The sequence below is a fragment of the Sitophilus oryzae genome, unplaced genomic scaffold (assembly GCF_002938485.1).
Source record: "Sitophilus oryzae breed Bouriz unplaced genomic scaffold, Soryzae_2.0 scaffold_1165_pilon_pilon, whole genome shotgun sequence".
Taxonomy (NCBI): Eukaryota; Metazoa; Arthropoda; class Insecta; order Coleoptera; family Curculionidae; genus Sitophilus; species Sitophilus oryzae.
Window position 1 is genome coordinate 351,825 of NW_022145799.1, and position 16,544 is coordinate 368,368.

The window sequence follows — 16,544 nt, forward strand, 5'->3', positions numbered from 1 at the left end:
CAACTGCCTTACAGGCAATAATATAATATGATTTTTCAAAAACAGTGACATTACATAAATCATTACACTATTTTATAGGCTTGTTGATCAGGACAAGAAACAAGGGCATTGTTTTAATTGGAAAAATACGAAAATATGTTAGTGTCTCCTTCAAAAGCGAATATATCCAAAAAAAATAAAGCTATTGATATTGATAACAATCAAAAAACAACCTATTGAGGAAAGATACACCTAGATGATAAAGTAATTTCTAAATTTCTTGCTTTGGTAACGTAGTCCACAGGGTATTGCAAACTTTTACCAAAATATCAACATTTTGTTTCCCCTCGTATAATTGACAGATGTCAACTCATTTAGAATTTAGAAAGAGATACTAAAAAATTAAATAATTTAGATATTACTTAAAAAATTATCAAAATCATCCCACTAGTCGTAGTGATTCCGGCACACGATGGCCCCTTAATATTGAAAATAAAACAGTGAATCAGTTTTCTCCGTTGAGTAATTGCAAGGAACAAGGAAAGCACACGTATATGAGTGAAAGCCATTAAAGCAGTATCACAGCTATATCGATATATTTTTCTTTACAAGCACATCCCTACTGGTTTCTCCCTCTCCCTCCCTGCCTTTGTTTCCACCAGTGCCGTATCGAGTGACGTTGCCCCGAGGGGGCACAGGGCAATGAGCAAGAGCGATCGGCGCTCCAGTCAGCGATTCGCGAAACACGGGGATCGATTTCGTGTGCACAAGGGCGCGCGGGGGAGGGGATCACTTGGGGTAATCTGATATTGCGTTACGGTATAGTTTGGATGGGGGGAGGGGTACATGCGACATTACGGTGTAATATATTTCTTAAAAAGAACATATAAAAAATATCCAGTAACATAATGTTCGTGTAAAGGTGGTAAATAATGTCTCATTTGTAGGCAAATATGTTACTGCCTTTAATATTGAAATTCTACAGATTTTGACTTGTATACATTGGCGTAACAACAGGGGTGCCCGGGGGTGCCGGGCCCCCCACCCCAGGTGCTACTGGGCACCCCCCAGAGAAATCCTGATTCATGACTCTTGGCTACGTATTAATTTTTATTTGCTTTTGATGCAATAAAAATGACGTTTTCTAGTTTTGTTTAGTTAACATTATTTTGTTGTGTTCAAAAATTTTTTTTTATTTTTTTAGAAAATTTGTAGGTATTTAAGTAATTAAATCAGCCATTTCTGTGCCGCTGCCGAGACCAAAACGTAACACCAGGATTTCTCAAAATGAAGAGGGTATTCTCATCTACTCAGGCAAATCGCCTTTACACCAGGATGGAGAAAAATTTTCTTCGTGAGAGGATTCATACATCTAGACGAGACTTAGCAAAGGTAGACAGGGAATTGATCGACCTATTTGTGTTTTTTAAAATTATTTTGATTAGTTATTCTGGTAATAAACTATTATCTTCTGCTGATAGATAACGATCTCCAATTGTATGATAATAGCTCATACAAGCTCATACATTCTTCTTTAACATACTATTTATATAATTGTATTATATAAATAGCATTAAGAGTGTAGGAACCACATTGTTTTAAAACAAATTAGTTTATCTTTTATTGAAGAATTTAGAAGCTATCTAATTAAAAACAAAATAAATACGTGTTTACATATTTCTAATGGGAAGTGAGAAGTCAATATATTGTCAATCAATTATTTATGTGGTTGAACCCAATAATATTTTGTTGAATTTACTATTGTCCAAGGTTTTCGAAAGAATTCCGTTATTTACATTTTGGCATGTTAAACTTTAATCTTTGGGCTGAGACATACGCAAAATCCGATATTTTAATGCCCGTGTAATATTAATTTTTAGAAGATTAAAAATATTATATATAGAATTAATTGCTGATTAATTTTGTGTTAATGTCAGTAGATATCTGTGTGTGTATCCGTTGCAATAATTTATTTAGTAAAATCGCCTCCTCGATCACCCTATAGAACTTTGTGCTGCCTGGAGTCATCCATGAATCCATGATGATGCTCGACAACTCAACAACATTGGATGACGGGAAACGGGAAGATGGCGTCAGCAGTAGGCTAGTAGGAGACTTTTACCCTAATGATTTATTTATTATTGTAATAGTTTCCACCCGTAATCATAAAATATAAAAGTTAGTCTCTCTACATTTGTGCTCTTCGATTTTTGATCGCAGTATGTCACTTGGAATACAACGATCCGAGAAAGACGTGTCAAACACAAGGTCGCACTTAAACCGTCGCTTATCAGCTTGGAAGAGGTCGCGGGATCACCGGGACAAACAAAATGAAAACGGATGACGTAAATGGGACGTCATTTTTCTCGAAATCCGAAATTTCTCCGATAAATCGAGAGGCGCGTGTCTCTGTTTTTTTGGGTGGTTTGGTCAATTTTCTTCGATGTTCTAGTTAAGGAAAAAAACACTATAATAGATAAATAGCTATTTTTGATTCTATATTTAACCGTGTATATTGAGCGATTAGAAAAAGTTACAAGTCAGTGGATTTTAAGGGAATTTGTAGGACATTGTCTCATTGTCCTGTTTAGATTTCCTGCATATTTGTGTGTCACTTAGCTTCATTTTGTGAAGGTATCAGTTGATTCCGCAGTGTTTCCTTTAGAAATACAGTTAATAATTGTATTGTTTCATCTTAGTAATTCTTTTTTTTTATCTTTGTTTTTTGATTTTGAAGTTGTCTTTGATTTTTTCTACGACTAGCCTAGAAAATGCATTTTGACACACGGAAAACTCGATCTGAAATTGGCGTTTTGCAAACTGTCGTGTGCTAAGTATTTAGGGCACGACATGTGTCTTAGTGCAGACTACATGTGTCAATTTTAACATTTTTAACTTCCAATGTTTAGCTGAAACCCCAAACGCAACGCAGCCGTCAGAAAAGTGTCATCATTACATCGCAAATTATTCCACAGAACTCACAAAAACTGAGTGAGTCTGCTGCTAATTTGTAGTAGTAGAAAAAATAGCGTAAAAACTCGTTCGAAAACTTCTTTGTACACTCGTTCGATTTGTGGCTCTTGCCTGCGGCTCAAGCCAACAAACTGTCGAACTCGTGTGCAAAACGTCGTTTTCGAAACTCGTTGTTTAATATACTATTATCGCTGAAGTTTTTTTGTTTCTTTACATTATACATCTTTTAACCCAATCCAACATGATGGACATGATTTTAGTACATTCTACCTAACTATTTATCATTTATTATTCTCAAAAAACTTTTTCGTGAATTTTTCCGACATTTTAATAGTTATTCTGCTATTTGGGATGAAAGGCTAACTAACCTAACCCAACTGTATTATTTACTTGGATATTTTTACAGATTTTTAATATTTTATAGGGGTAATAAGCAAATTGGAGTGTGCATTTGTATGTTGTTTTTTAAGAAGTCTTATCATAAGACAGCCATATAAATTTTGAACTGACGAGACCATTTGTACATAAACACCTTTACATTTTTGATGTAGATAATGCGAAAATTCTCTGCTGATGATGATAAACTCAGTTTATAATCATCTGCTGACGCATCCAGTGTAAAAGTAAAAGTGTTTTGGTTTATTGTGGTGATTTAGTGTTTTATTTTTCTTTTAGTTTCAATATGAATTTATTCAAAAGGAACAAGAATATTCATTAATCCAATTTACATATAGAAAATCATCTTTGGTAGTAAGACACTAGCTTCTGATCCCTGAGCTAGAGGCTGGTCATATTATAAGAAAATCTAAGTTTTGATGAATAGTTAAAAATACTTGTTAATATGATAGTTATAGTAATTGGTTTCACTCTAACACACGAACAGTAGAAATGAATGTATAAAATATCGCGTTTCCACGTAAACGAAATGCAAGGATAATCTCCGACGGTGAAATTCTCGAGTCTATTTTTCACCGTACGACAAGACACGGCCGCGAATAATTTGTGTTATTTTATTGTGTGTTTTGAAAGATATTTGCAAAATATCGCGGACGGTTAGGTTTTGATGTGGCGACGTATTTATAAACCGTTGCATTAAGTCCGATTTATATTGTCTGCGTTTTGAGGTGGGAGGTGCCAACAGGGCTGGGCTCAAGACGATAATATGCCCTTGAAAAAAACCTTAATTTGTACTGGGTGGTCAAATAATGGAGGATGTCGGCTATTATACGGGAAACGTATACGGGAAATGATGTATAATGCACAATGTTTGGGGGTTAATCACTGCGACCTTACAGATCCTTTGTGTGCACCCTTTCTTGAGTTATAACGAGTTATAACTCATCATACAGTCTCAGGGCTTTGATAGAAGCCAGTATCTGAGACGACTTTGCAGAGGCTAGTTCTCCATCTCCGATATCAGTCGTTCCACAGTTTATGGCATGAATGGTTGTCGTCTCGGCGCACTCAGCGATAAGGTGTTTCCCCATTTTCCCCACAGAATCTGCATTCGCCGTTGTTTCTTAGCTTCAATCTACTGAGGTGTTCGTTGAGGAGACAGTGTCCTATTAAGAAACCTGTGACAACCCGAAGATTGTTCTTATTTAAATTAAGGAAGATTTTTCTCGGTGGTAAGTTCTCAGAAATTTCTTCGTACGGGAAATGATAGAACTTAAAGAAAAACAAATATTTATAGGTAAAAAACAGGTCTTTTGACAGAACATATGGCTGTCAAATGCTACCTTTTCACTCTAAATCGCTGTCTTTTTTAGACAGATGTCACTTGTCTTTTCATTATTCAATTCGTTATTCGAATTCTCAGAACGTTGTTAACAAAAGTTTCATCTTAAAATTAAATTTTAATCAATCACAATTATTTATTTCCATCATTTTTACCGGATTAATAAGTAATAATAGGTACAGAAATTACAGCTCAGTTACAAACAATTCATTTTTACAGTAATTTTATTAAATTATACGAATATTCTCGCTGATTATTGGTTTGAAATAAATATGACAGTGTCCTCTAATGAACAATGAAAGATAGGAACTATCGAAAACGGGAAATTGCCATTCTATCCGATAGTCAAGCAGCACTTAACGCGATCAGCCTAGAGAAGCTCAACAAATTAAACAAAGAAAATAAAGTCCTCCTACTCGGTGCTTGCTCACCAAGGAGGATAGAAGGCAATGACAAAGCAAATGATCTAGCTAGGAAAGGAGCGAACACTCCACTAACTGAACCAGAACCGTTCTGTTTTCCAAACGGGAACCAACTGAAAGCGGAACTGAAGAATCTGGAAGACTCCATCCGTAACTTGGAATGGGTGTCCTCCAACGGTCTAAGACACTCGAAAAAGTACCTCAGAACTTACGACCGAGAAAAATAAAAGGTTTTCCTTGATTTAAGTAAAAACAATCTTCGGATTCTCACGGGGTTACTAACAGGACACTGTCTCCTCAACGAACACCTCATCAGTAGGCCGAAGCTGAGAAACAACGGCGAATGCAGATTCTGTGGGGAAAATGGGGAAACACCAGAACACCTTATCACTGAGTGCGCCGAGACGACGACCTGCCATAATATTTGGTACGGCTGATGTCGAGGATGGAGAGCTGGCTTCTGTGGAGCCGTCTCAGATACTGGCTCTTGTCAAAGAGAGCCCTGAGACTGTATGATGAGTTATAACTCGTTATAACTCGAGAAAGGGGAACACACAATAGATCTATAAGGTCGCGGTGATTAGCTCCACTCCTAAACATTTTACATTCCTCTAATGAAAATGCGAGTTACTAACTCTAAATTCTAATTCTGAGCTGGCAAATGGGCTAGATACTTTACCATTCTGAAGCTACAAACCTATTGGTCATTCAAGGCCGAGTGTCACGGCCTTGAATTTTTACTCCCAACGGGCGTAAATAAGTTTCACTTCAAAAATCCTTGGATGGAAGAAATATTGTAAATTTTCCTCTTGAACCAATGGAATCAATGTATGACATTCTAAATCGCTTTTTTTAAGAAAATAACTTTTAAATGTGTAGAGAACTAAACTGACTCATTGTTCTCTTCTCTCCGACCTATTTATACACCCGAACGTCCGTCGGTCGGTCATTTTTGCTGGGGTGATCTCTCTACGGTCGGTGGTACTAAAATTGGAACGCGAGCCAGCGCGCCCATAAACCGGTGCCGTACATTGTTTGGGGCCGTTTGGCGAGCAAACGGCGTAAACAGAGCCGGGCGCCGGCCAAACGGCCCCCTCGAGACACGTAGACGGAGCAGCTGGTTCGCAGGAGTACGGACAGTAGGCGCTACGGCACGTTCTACGATCCATTGCCATTTAATTTATTCGAAGAAAAAGGGGTCCTCTGGTTATTTACTTCGCTAGTTATTGTTTAAGGATCTGATATTCAAAATTAACCTACTGGAGTTCTCTCTTCGCCTCTTCGGACAGAGGTTAGTCCTGCAGCAACGATATCAGTCGTTCCAAAGTTTATAACACGAATGGTTGTCGTTTCAGCGCGCTCAGTGATGAAGTGTTCTGGGGTTTCCCCATTTTCCCCACAGAATCTGCATTTGCCCTTGTTTCTTACCTTTAACCTACTGAAGTGTTCGTTGGGACAGTGTCCTGTTAAAAACCCCGTAACAATCCGAAGATTGTTCTTACTTAAATCAAGAAAATCTTGGTCATAAGTCCTGAGAAACCCACTGTAAAAACTAATCTTCATTTCTAAAAATGGTTAAAAGGTAAATGATAGATGTAACTGTCATTCGATAGTAATTGCTAATTTCTTATTTCTTCTTCACTTCTCCAGAATCTTTCCTTTTGAACGAAAATTTCAGATCAAGACCAAAATTCTACAGTCTAATAAGTAGTCTTGGTTGATGACGCACACATCGGACAAATGGGGACTTTTAGTATGTTAATAAGGGTTACTAAGGCTAACTATTTTCAATGGTCGCAGCTTTCTAAAAATTTTTGCAATTTCAACATGGTGAATGTCATAAATAATATTAATCGTCCCAACCAATTCGAACATGAACCGGAGATCCTTAAATCAGAAGTTGAACACGCCCTAAATCGTCTCAAAAAAAATAAAGCCCCAGGTATAGATGGTGTAGCTGCTGAGATATTAAAGTCAATAGGGCAACCGGTAATTGATGTTATTCATTTCATATGCAATCTGATTTGGAAGACGGGAATTTGGCCAGACGACTGGTGCAGCTCGCTATATATACCACTATATAAAAAGGGTAATCCGGCAGACTGCAATAACTATCGAATGATTGCTTTAATTCCTCATGCATGCAAAATTCTCCTGCAGATTATTAACAACAGACTCAGGCCATATCTACTACCACAGATTGCAGAAGAACAAACTGGCTTTATGCCTGGTAAGGGTACCAGAGAACAGATAGGGAACGTACGACAGTTAATAGAAAAAGCGCGAGAATTCAACATAGAAATGTATCTCTGTTTTATCGACTATTCTAAGGCCTTCGATCTAGTCAAGTGGCAAAAACTTTGGCAAATACTCAAGGAAATGGGGGTTCCTGATCACCTTATTCTACTTATCCGACAACTATACCAACATAATTACGGACTTATAAGAATTAATGATGTCACATCAAATAGATTTCAAGCAATGAAGGGTGTCAGGCAGGGGTGTGTTCTCTCACCCCTATTGTTCAATATTTATACCGAGTACATAATGCGTGATATTCTCGATAACTGGCAAGGTGGAGTATCTGTGGGGGGAAGGAAAATCAATAATCTAAGATATGCCGACGATACACTAATCATAACATCAAGTGTGGAAGAAATGGAATTTATTATGCAACGTCTCCAAGAAACTAGTACAGAATTTGGGCTAAAACTTAATCCTAACAAAACTACTGTCATGATTGTGGACCGACAAAACAACAACCAACCTCACGTGGGAAACATAGCTGGATTTAAGGTGGTTAATAAATACTTATATCTGGGATCGCTAATCGACAACAGCGGCTCATGCGAAGGCGAAATAAGACGTAGAATTGCGCTGGCTAGAACAGCCGTAACTAAATTAACTAAGATATGGAAGATACAGCCATCACTAAGAATACCAAACTAAGACTGCTGAACTCGCTTGTTTTCCCGATTGCTACGTATGGGGCGGAAACATGGACGCTGAAGAAAAGCGATACCAGGCGAATAGATGCTTTTGAAATGTGGGCATATAGACGTCTGCTACGTATACCTTGGACAGCCCATCGTACGAATGAGTCAGTTCTCCAAGAACTAAACTCACAACTCAGTCTCTCAAAAAAAATAAACCGATGTTTTCTGACATATATTGGTCACATTGCTAGAAGAACGGACTCACTGCAGCTGCTAATAGTCGAGGGAAAGGTAGAGGGAAAGCGACCACGAGGAAAATCACCCAAGAGATGGGTTGATCAAACTAAAGACCTAATCGGCCAAGGCCTTTATGAAACCGTCAGCATGGCTCAAAACAGAGCGGACTGGCACAATACGATAAAAACCGCTACAGGAACATCATAGTCACTAATCCCTCTTCAGGGAAACGGACCAAAGAGAGAGAGAGAATGTCATAACTGCACTGGAGTATTAACTTCTATTTGAATGAATAAATTTCACCTGCCTTTAATACACCTTTCCGATGTTTGATTATATTAATAGCCCTCGCTAGACGCATTAATTTAAAAGGATCCGTCCGAATACAAAACGACGGCTAATATCGTCGAGGAAACTATAAATATTCGAGAATTATTAAGTCCTTTAGGAACTAGCGACCACGAAATTAGTGATAGGTGGTACGCGCTCTCGAATTAAAAATAGAGAAAAGGCGCGGTCGCGTCTCAAAGAGCCGTAACGCGAGCGGGAGCCGTAAATCGTCGGGTGTTAACGGACCGATCTGTTTTGGCAATTAGGGGTGGCAGTTGGGTGGGAGGAAACGCTATATTAAGACGACGAGGTACGGCTTTTAAGAGTCTTTAATCTCCGTAACAGAGTACCATTTATTTTTGCCGCAGATTAAAAAATACCTATCAGTTCTGATTTTATTAGTGAAATTATTCTTAAAAAATATGCTTTTCAGTAGCGTGCGCTGAAATTTTTAGAAAGGGAAGCGATCGAATAATCTCAGCATTTTGCAAAAAGTCTAGGCATATTATAAAACGCCAGCATTTAACAATAGAAGGATATTTTACAAAGAGCCTATCTGTTTTCAGTCCCTTTACAAAATGCCTAATGAACTAAAACTAGTCAGATTGCACAAAACATTTTACTCGGGATTGGTATAACTAACCTAAATTCCAATGACATTTCTTCTCTTTCAAAATTAGGAAATAATGGCACAAAAAGTGATAATTCTGTTAAATATAGAGTATCGTTGGACAATTATTATAAAGCTCTAAATTCATTTTATTCTTAAAAAATAAAATTTCCAAAAAAAGAAAGCAAAGTTCCACAAAGAAGCAGCCCTGTACACAGAATCGAATTACAGAGTATAATAATTAAATGAGATATTAATATTAAGGTTTTAATATATTTTGTATTTAAAATTATGTTACTTATAATTATAATTTATGAAATAGGGTTCAAGTTGTTTTCGTCTAAACAAAATAAAATTTTGACATAAATTTAAATTATTGATTTTGTATAAGATACTATGGGGTATTTTTATTAAAGCGTAAATTATTCAATATAGCTGACTAAACTTTGATCACGATTTGGCATTTTGTAAAACGACTGAAAACGGGCATTCATTTTGCAGAAGTGTGCAGAAAATATCGTCATGCCTAATTCAGATTAGGCTTTTTGCAAAGTGATTGAAAATAGATAGGCTTTTTGTAAAAATTCCTTCTTTTGTTTAAAAAGTCGGCGTTTTATAATATGCCTAGTCTTTTTGCAAAAAGCCGGATTATTCTATGCACTGCGACATATCCATTCGGACCTTCTCATCTCTAATTCCAAGTCAATATTTTATTTCACTTCAAGTTTATAGTACGCGAAAAAATCAAATAACGCTTTAATCACATCCTTCTAACTATTGTATTCTTTGTTCCAGCTCTATCTCCGTCTCCCAACTACAGCCTGAGCAACGGCCACGTCAGCGTCCTCAGCCAGCACAGCAACGCTTCCCACTCTTCCACCGAAGCAGCGGAAGAGGAAGTCCGAGCCGCCAGCACCAGCTCCGGCCACTCTCCCCAACCCCAGCCCTCGTCTTCGACCACATCCACCACTTCGAGCAATTCCCTAACCAAGCCTCCTTACTCCTATGTGGCCCTGATAGCCATGGCCATCAACTCGTCCCACATGAAGCGCGCCACCCTATCGGAAATATACTCGTACATAACCTCCAAGTTCTCGTTCTACGAGAAGAACAAAAAAGGGTGGCAGAACTCGATCAGGCACAACCTCAGTTTGAACGAGTGTTTCGTTAAAGTACCGAGAGAGGGTGGTGGTGAAAAGAAGGGGAATTTCTGGACGTTGGACCCGCAGTTTCAGGATATGTTCGAGAACGGGAACTACCGGAGGCGCAGGAGGATGAAGCGGCCGTACCGGGCGGGTCAGCCGTACCCCAAGGCGTTCTTTGGAGAGGCGTTGGGTCATCAGAGCTTGGCGCCGCTCACGAGGAACATCTTCACCACTCCGCCCACCTATCCGCCGCCATACTCGAGGTACGATCCTACCTGGTTGGGGCAGAGTCATCAGCTGGCGTCGTATAGTACCTGTAATACGACGGGATATCCGCAGCAAGGGTAAGGCCTTATCTTTTCTGACAAAATGGAGTCTTCTTTTAATGCCGAATCAAAATCGTTTTTAATTTTGAGTAGTTTAGGAGATTTTTACATTTATTTAATGGTAGTGGCAGATATTTAGGTATTTGTTGCTTAATACTTAACTATACAGGGTGTTTCAAAAAACGTGTACCATCTCTACTGGGGAGATTCCTCGCGTAAAAATAAGATTAATTTTAACACATTTTTACATATCAACATAGCTACGATTCTGCTTTGTTTCGTAGCTACAGGGTGTTAAAGTTTTAATATTTTTTGGATTTATTATAATTTTCTAAGTACTTTTAGCATTTCGAATGAAATTTTGAAAGTAACAGTTAGTATATTAAAGCTAAAAAAGTGTCGAGATATTCACCAGGGACGTGCATATGGGTTATCACTGGAATAGTTTTCTAAAAAAAAGCATGTACGCCTCTGACTTTTTTTCTCTTGTTAGCGAAATAGTGTAATTACGGCCTCCTTGATGAGACAAAAGCAGTTTTATTAATTTGCCTGGATCCAAGTTTAGACCAGCTATTAGAGCAACCTTTAAAAATGTTTAATATCATTAACTTGCGATAGTTTTAAATAAGTACTCATTGATTCCTCATCAAAAAATATGAAAAAAAGTTCCTATTAAACATATGAGTATGGAAATGCATAGTTTTATAGTTACAGGATGTTAAATCTGTTTAAAATTAGTTTTTTTGTAATCATCTTAAAAACCATAATTTTTTTATTTGAAATTGCTCCAGGTTGGACTTATAGTAACAATAACTAATAGTAATAATATTTAATAATAAATTAGGTAAAATATATAATTTATTAATTTTAATTTTATTAATTGTGATTAATAAAATTGCGTTTATCTCAAGAAGGACGCTGAATTCGACAAAATATTGGGAGATAAGTTTTAATTGGCATTAAACGGCCTACACAATTCTGATATCAAAAGAAAAAATTCACTGGCGCACATGCTTTTTTTTTTAAATATTCCAGTGTAAACCCATATGCACGTCTATGATGAATTTATCGACAGTTTTTTAGCATTAAAATATGTAGCACTTATAGTAACCTTTATCCTGAAAATTGCATTCGAATCACTAAAAGTACTTGGAAGAAAATTATAATGCATAAATCGAAAGATTATAAAACTTTAACACCCTGTAGCTACGACACAAAGCAGAATCGGGTCTATGTTCATATGAAAAATAAATCTTATTTCTACGTGCGGAATCTCAGGATGAGAGATGGAACATGTTTTTTGAAGCACCCTGTATATTAGTTCTTGAGAAAAAATATTCTTTATAAAAAAAAATTGCTTGTTTCAAAATGGTTAATCCCATTTATTTTTTTCCAAATTTCCGTACCGTTTTAGAGAAAATTAAAAATGAAACATGAAAATATATTTGAAAGTCCTAAAAATGTGTTTTTATGGTAATATAATTTCGTTTTTATTCGTTGATAGATTGTTATTGATAGTTATTGTTTCGGTCCAATAACTAACACATTTTCCTTTTTTTTAGTTACCCCCCGCCAGCCACCTTCAGTCCGTGCAGCGTGCGGCAAGAGGCAGCCACCCGCTATCCCTACTGGCCCCCCTCTGACAGTGAGTACACCCCCGTGTCCCATAGTTCCCCCCCAACTGACTCTCAGCTCCTGTTCCAGTGGTGACAACCATCAAGAGCGAGCCGCCCGCCTCCGCAGCAACCGTTCCGGACAATTCCATGTTCGTGGCTCCGTACTTCCCGTGAGCGGCGCTTCCTGGTGGTGACCACAAAAAGAAACTCGACGATGGGGGAGAGGGGTCAGGGTCAAGGTGGCAACAACGAGGTTTGTTCGATTGGTCGAGACGTTTTTTGAAGACGAGGAACTTGTAATATGATTGAATATACCTGTATATGGTGTTGTTTTTTGAGATATCGAATAAGATTTTTGTCCTGTTATTGAGGATTTTGTCCCACTGTATGAAATACAGGGTGCCTCAATTTTTACGGACTAAGGAAAATAGTTTTTGTCCTACTATTAGGGATATTGGCCCACTGTGTAAAATAGAGGGTGCGTCAAATTATATGAACTAGATCATTGAATAAAGAGACTAACGAAAGAGATATAATAAAATTAGTGCCGTTCTATTCTTTTAAATATTTTAAAATATAAAATAAAATAACGTGAGAAATTTGTTGGTTTTGTTTTACGTTGTCTGAGCTAGCAAAATGAGCTAAATGCTTTACCTAGACCGTTATTCAGAAGCTACAACTAACAAACGCTAGTTCTGTAAAAAGCTACAGCAAAATAAATAAATTAATCTAAAACTTTTTTCATATTATTTAAAAACAGAAGCTTAGATTTAACAAACAAGGATATACAGGGTGCAAGTGAATAACTGCTAGAAGTAGCTTTTTCTCTATATCTATATCTCAAAAAATATCACCCGATAAGGTACACAATTTTTTGAATACATATACATAGTGTATGTGAAAATAATTTTGATTCAAGCTATTTGGGGACCTAATTTTTTTTATCTTCGTATTTATTTTCAACTATACCGTCCAAATATTTTACATAATATATTTCTTCACTACTTACCTGTTTTGTTTTATAATGGTTTTAAATAACAATTTTCAATCGATTTAAAAAATAATATTTCGAAGATACAGTACCATATAATGGGAAAAAAAAGGGCATCAGAGATGGCTTGGAAATGAAGATGTTATTTTATATGTATTATATAGGAAATGTCATCAATCGTCGTTTCTAAGCCAACTGGACTTGTTTTTTTTATTATACGCGGTATTTATTAATCAAAAAATATTTTATTCCAGCTTAAATAGAATAAATTTGATTTTTATGATACATACATACAAACGAATTGTTAATTTAAAACCAAAGTAAAAACTATAATATTTATTTTATTTCGTACCTCTTTTATTTTAAATGATTAATTTATAAGACTTAATAGTAATACGCGTATACCATATACCTACCATATGTTAAAGTAAGATCTGTATGTCGTTGAACTTGTAAAAATCACATTAATAACAAAAAATGTCTACTAACTTTCGAAGAAGAGCTTCAAATAGCCTTTATGCTGACTGGAACAAAACTCGACTTAAAATAGAAAAATCACACATTTTTACAGGTTTTTTTTCTGTAATTTAAGTGAACTTATTTATAGAAGAATAAGAATTTATGCTAACGACAAAGCTAGTAATTGATATGATTGATGTTTTTTATTACAATTAAACAAATAACTATGCTCTCGTAGGAACCGTATTATACAGGGTGTTCCGAACTGTATTCCGTAAACCTCGGTAGCATATTTTGCAGATAAAAATAAGTAAAAAAGTTCGTATAAATGTATGTCCTAAAATGCTTAGTTTCAGAGATACAGGGTGTAGAAGTTTCATTTTTATTTCGATTTTTTCAAATAATCTATGAAGTAACGTCAATATTTGAATGAAAATTGGTGTCTGGGAGTTTTTTGACATGACAAATTTAATTTTGATGTCAATATGACTCCTACTTGTAGAGGGTGTATGTATATTTTTCACTCCATAGTTTTATACAGGTACGGACGAAAAGTTATTACTCTTCAAAACAGTTAAAACACATGTAGGTGGCGCCCCCTAAAAGGAGTCATATTGACATCAAAATCAAATTCCTCATGTCAAGAAACTCCCAGACACCAATTCTCATCCAAATATTGACGTTACTTCAGAAATTATTTGGAAAAAATCAAAATAAAAATGAAACTTCTACACCCTGTATCTACAAAATTAAGCAATTTAGGACATACATTTATACGAACTTTTTTACTTATTTTTATCTGCAGAATATGCTGCCGAACTTTCCAGAATACAGTTCGGACCACCCTGTATAGTAATTGATAACCGGTTATACAGGGTGTTACATCTCTCGTAGCGATTGCTCTCGTAAAAATAAGATTTTTTTTCATATTAACATAGGTCCGATTCTGCGTTGCTTCGTAGCTACAGGGGATTAAATAAAGACTTATCTGTTTTCGATTTATTATAATTTTCTTCCCAGTGCTTTTAGCGATTCGAATGAAATTTTGAGGATAAAAGTTACTGTGCGACATATTTTGATGTTAAAAAAAGTGTCGACATATTCACCAGGGCCGTGCATAGGGGTTATCACTGGAATATTTTTCTAAAAAATAATTATAGTGTTTTAAATCTTAATAAAATTTGGTAATAAATTACATTAAATAGATAATTTATTGATTTTATTTTTATTTTATTAATTGTCGTTAATAAAATTGCGTTTATCTCATCGAGAAGATCGAAATGGACAAAATACCAAGATACAACTTTTAATCGGCATTAAATGGCCCACACACTTTTGGTAATAAAAGGGAAAAATGTCAGTGGCGCACATGTTTTTTTTGTTAGAAATATATTCCAGTGATAAACCATATGCACGTCGCTGGTGAATCTGTGGGCCCTTTTTTAGCATTAAACTATGTATGCACTCATAGTAGCTTTTACCCTCCAAATCTCATTCGAATCGCTAAAAGCACTTGGAAGAAAATTATAATAAGTCGAAAAAAAAAATTAAGACTAACCTCCTATAGCTATAAAAAGCAGAATCGGAGATGTAGATATGCAAAATAAATGTTATTTTTACGTAAGGAAACATTTTTTTTTTAAAAACCCTATAAAGAATATTTTCGCATAGTTTTACAAAATAATGTAATTTTACAAAAAATTTTATATATTATTTTCACAAATTCAATTTTTCCAATTTCACTAAACACAAGGCTATAACTGATAAAACTGCAGGTGAATCTTAAGATGTGAATGCTAGTTTTTCGTCCGTCTTATTTGACAGTAAAAACGTTATATTCTTCAGTGTCGAAGCTTATTTATTCAAATTTCACAAATTTGTTTTTTTTTAATTCTTTATTGTTAAAAAATGTGTTTAATTATTATTAATTTTTATTCTTCCTATATTCCCGATAGTGAGTTTTCGAAGACTTTATTATTATAAAAACTGAGAATGTGTTCGTAAATAACTGTAGACCCTCTATTTGTTTAAACATCTAGAAGTTTCTTTTTTATTTTTACCATTTTGTTGTTTATATTCCGTCCGAATATTGTATAAAAAGAAAAATTTGATTTTTGTTTTGTTTTTATTTTATGTCTGTATTTATAGTGTACATTTTGTAGGTCTAAAATGTTCGAAAGAAATAAATTAGCCTGTTCGTAAGTAAGTAAAAAAGTGTTATTTTTAATTTTCCCTGACATGTTTTCACATAACCGAAAAAAAGTCGATACAATCTGGCGAAAGATTTTTTCTGTAGGTGTTACCAAAGATTAAATATCCGATGTCGAGAATAAATTCAAGATATATCTCTCCTCGCCTTGAGCAATCGGATATCAATAAAATAGATGGCAAACAGTATAATAAATTAGCGATTTAGAAAAAAATCCAGAGGCGTACTTATCACTTTTTTAATAAAACTATATAGTTCAGTCATTGGGGATTTTGGCTTGGAAAAAAGTCCGGAAGTTTTGAATCTTTGCAGGTTTATAGGTTTTGTGGGGTCCCTAACTAAAATCCATAAAATGCACATTTCCAGACTTGCCGCCGGCGCGGCGCCGTCATCTTGTCAACATGGCGCCCAAAATCGGTATTTTGTAAATATCTCGAAAACTATGCGTTTTTCGCAAAAATATGAAGAGGACAAAATTAAAGGAAATAAAATTTCCTATAAAAAAGGTTCTATAAAAATTTTCGATAAAATCAACCGTTTAGGCACAAAATCCCTTGAAATTTTACAATTTTG

General features: G+C 35.7%; 1 protein-coding gene across 3 annotated transcripts in view; it reads left to right on the forward strand.

The window, feature by feature from the left end:
- The window catches only part of LOC115887733 (forkhead box protein S1-like), a 45,308-nt gene extending 31,808 nt beyond the window's left edge, over positions 1 to 13,500 (forward strand). Inside the window, exons 3-5 of one of the 3 annotated variants that reach the window (XM_030907211.1) lie at positions 10,021 to 10,714; positions 12,259 to 12,341; positions 12,389 to 13,500. In XM_030907211.1, the coding sequence (XP_030763071.1) occupies positions 10,021 to 10,714; positions 12,259 to 12,341; positions 12,389 to 12,486 (875 nt within the window). In that variant the 3' untranslated portion in view covers positions 12,487 to 13,500. Of the gene's footprint in view, positions 1 to 10,020; positions 10,715 to 12,258 lie in introns of all 3 variants that reach the window. The other 2 variants (XM_030907216.1, XM_030907224.1) reach the window with 2 other exon arrangements.
- Positions 13,501 to 16,544: the final 3,044 nt, after the last annotated feature.